The sequence below is a fragment of the Acyrthosiphon pisum genome, unplaced genomic scaffold (genome assembly GCF_005508785.2).
Source record: "Acyrthosiphon pisum isolate AL4f unplaced genomic scaffold, pea_aphid_22Mar2018_4r6ur Scaffold_21689;HRSCAF=24604, whole genome shotgun sequence".
Lineage (NCBI taxonomy): Eukaryota > Metazoa > Arthropoda > Insecta > Hemiptera > Aphididae > Acyrthosiphon > Acyrthosiphon pisum.
The window spans coordinates 1-2,064 of record NW_021771182.1 but is presented as its reverse complement, the minus strand read 5'-3'; the positions used below and the strand labels follow the sequence as shown (position 1 = coordinate 2,064).

At 44.2% G+C, this 2,064-nt stretch overlaps 2 protein-coding genes across 2 annotated transcripts; both read right to left on the bottom strand.

Moving 5' to 3' along the window:
• Positions 1-257: 257 nt before the first annotated feature.
• LOC103311767 lies at positions 258-683 on the bottom strand. The gene has a single exon (XM_008191471.1). The coding sequence runs from the start codon at positions 681-683 to the stop codon at positions 258-260; it is 426 nt and encodes a 141-aa protein (XP_008189693.1).
• A 225-nt stretch (positions 684-908) lies between these two features.
• Positions 909-2,024, bottom strand: LOC103311766. Its single transcript, XM_008191470.1, has one exon. The coding sequence runs from the start codon at positions 2,022-2,024 to the stop codon at positions 909-911; it is 1,116 nt and encodes a 371-aa protein (XP_008189692.1).
• Positions 2,025-2,064: the final 40 nt, after the last annotated feature.

Genomic DNA, 2,064 nt, shown 5'->3' with positions numbered 1-2,064 from the left:
TACGGTACGAGACAGAGATTTACGGCGACCGTGCTATATTATATTCGCGTAGACGGAGCGGCGCGGCGGCACGATAACATTTAATCTATATTCTATACATTACATAATTCACAAGACACGGTAATTAATACAAAAATAAAACAATACAAAGATAACAATTATACGTGACTGTGCGTGTGTGTGTGTGTCCAGCTATTATTCTAATTTACATATATTGTTGCGCTGCAACATTCTCCCCCCGGTGAAAACCTTAGTTTTCAATTTTCTTCCGTTTCATAGACAGGCAATCGACAAAGCTTGATGACTGGCCGACGCATCTCATTATTATTGGCCGTGCGTATGGTAACCACCCTTATTCTTCCATCATTCCCTGGATGCGTCTCGATTATTCGAGCTAGTTTCCACTTAGCTGGTGGCATATTTTCGTCCTTTACAATAACTATGTCATCCACCGCCAGCTCTTTACTATTGGTTGTCCATTTGCCTCGAATTTGAAGTTGTGGTAGATATTCGGTCTGCCATCTTCGCCAAAAGGATTGCATAAGGCATTGGACATAACGCCACCGACGTAGTGAATTTTGTTCTTCGTTAGCCAAGTCTGGTTCCGGATGCATAGTTATCGGTCCTCCTACAAGAAAGTGTGCCGGTGTAAGTGCCTGCAAGTCACTTGGGTCGCTGCTCATTGGGGTTAAAGGTCGAGAATTAAGGCACGTTTCAATTTGGCACAGTAATGTTTGTAGCTCAGTGACAGTTAGATGAGAATCCCTCAATACTCGTGCCAAGTGATACTTTGCACTCTTAACGGCGCTCTCCCAAAGCCCTCCAAAATGTGGTGCTGAGGGAGGGTTGAAATGCCATCAGATGCCCTCTTCAACAGAGCCGGATTCTATGCTCTTTAAAGTATGTAGTCAATTCTTTACGGGCTCCGACGAAATTCGTGCCATTATCACTCCACACTCTTTTGGCTTTCCCCTCCGAGCCATAAATCTTCTTAAAGCCGCTATAAAGGATTGACTGGTCAGATCTTCTACCACCTCTATGTGTACGGCCTTTGTTGCAAAACATATAAAAAGAGATATCCAAGCCTTTTTGTTAACTCGTCCACGACTACCACTTCGTGTCATAACTGGGCCCGCGAAATCCACGCCTGTAATGCTGGACGGTCTTGAACATTGAACGCGCTGCTGTGGCAGCGGTGCCATTAATGGAATTTGGAACTTAGGCTTCGCGTGGACACATGGAATGCACCGATGGACAGTATAACGAGCTAACAGGCAGCCCTTTAATGGCCAATAAACTTGACGAATGGCTGAAAGTAACAACTGCGGTCCACAGTGTAATAACTCGTGGTGAACGTGGGTAAAGATCAATTTCGTGATCTTATGCTGATAGGGAAGAACTATAGGATATTTTTGCTCTTCAGTTGGATCAGAATTCGAAAGGCGGCCCCCAACTAGGATCAGTCCATTTCGCATGAATGGTGCTAAACTCTTCAACTTGCTTCTTGGTGAAATGTCTTTATTGGCCTTGTATGCTGATATTTCCTCCGGAAATGCTTTTGCCTGCACCCTAACTAAAATCCAATGTTCAGCCTTTTTCAATTCGGCCAATGTGAGGTACTTGGTTTTAGACACTAAACTCTTCGAACGAAGAAACTCAACAAATCTGCGCAACCAGGCGACGCCCTTTCTCAGCCTATTCCACTGAGAATAGTGTTGGAAAATCTTATCGATATTCGCTACTATCACTAATGACAACTGCAATGGACGTTGTTCTGGTAGATTATATTCCTCTATGGGAGAGTAAGCTCCTTGAATACTTGCATTATCGCTGTCAGATAGCCACTTCGGACCATTCCACCATAGCTCTGAGTTACTAAGGAACCTTGCGCTAATACCCCGGGAAATCATATCCGCGGGATTTTCTTCAGTACTTATGTAACGCCACTGTTTAGATCGGTTTAATTCCAGTATCTGGGCGACCCGGTTTGCTACGTACACTTTTGAGACAAACAGCCTGAGCATTTAGCCATCCTAGGACAATTGTGGAATCGGTCCATATGTA

Coding starts and splice junctions, on each gene's coding strand:
- LOC103311767 (XM_008191471.1), bottom strand. CDS start 683: ATGAGCAGCGACCCAAGTGACTTGCAGGCACTTACACCGGCACACTTT.
- LOC103311766 (XM_008191470.1), bottom strand. CDS start 2,024: ATGCTCAGGCTGTTTGTCTCAAAAGTGTACGTAGCAAACCGGGTCGCC.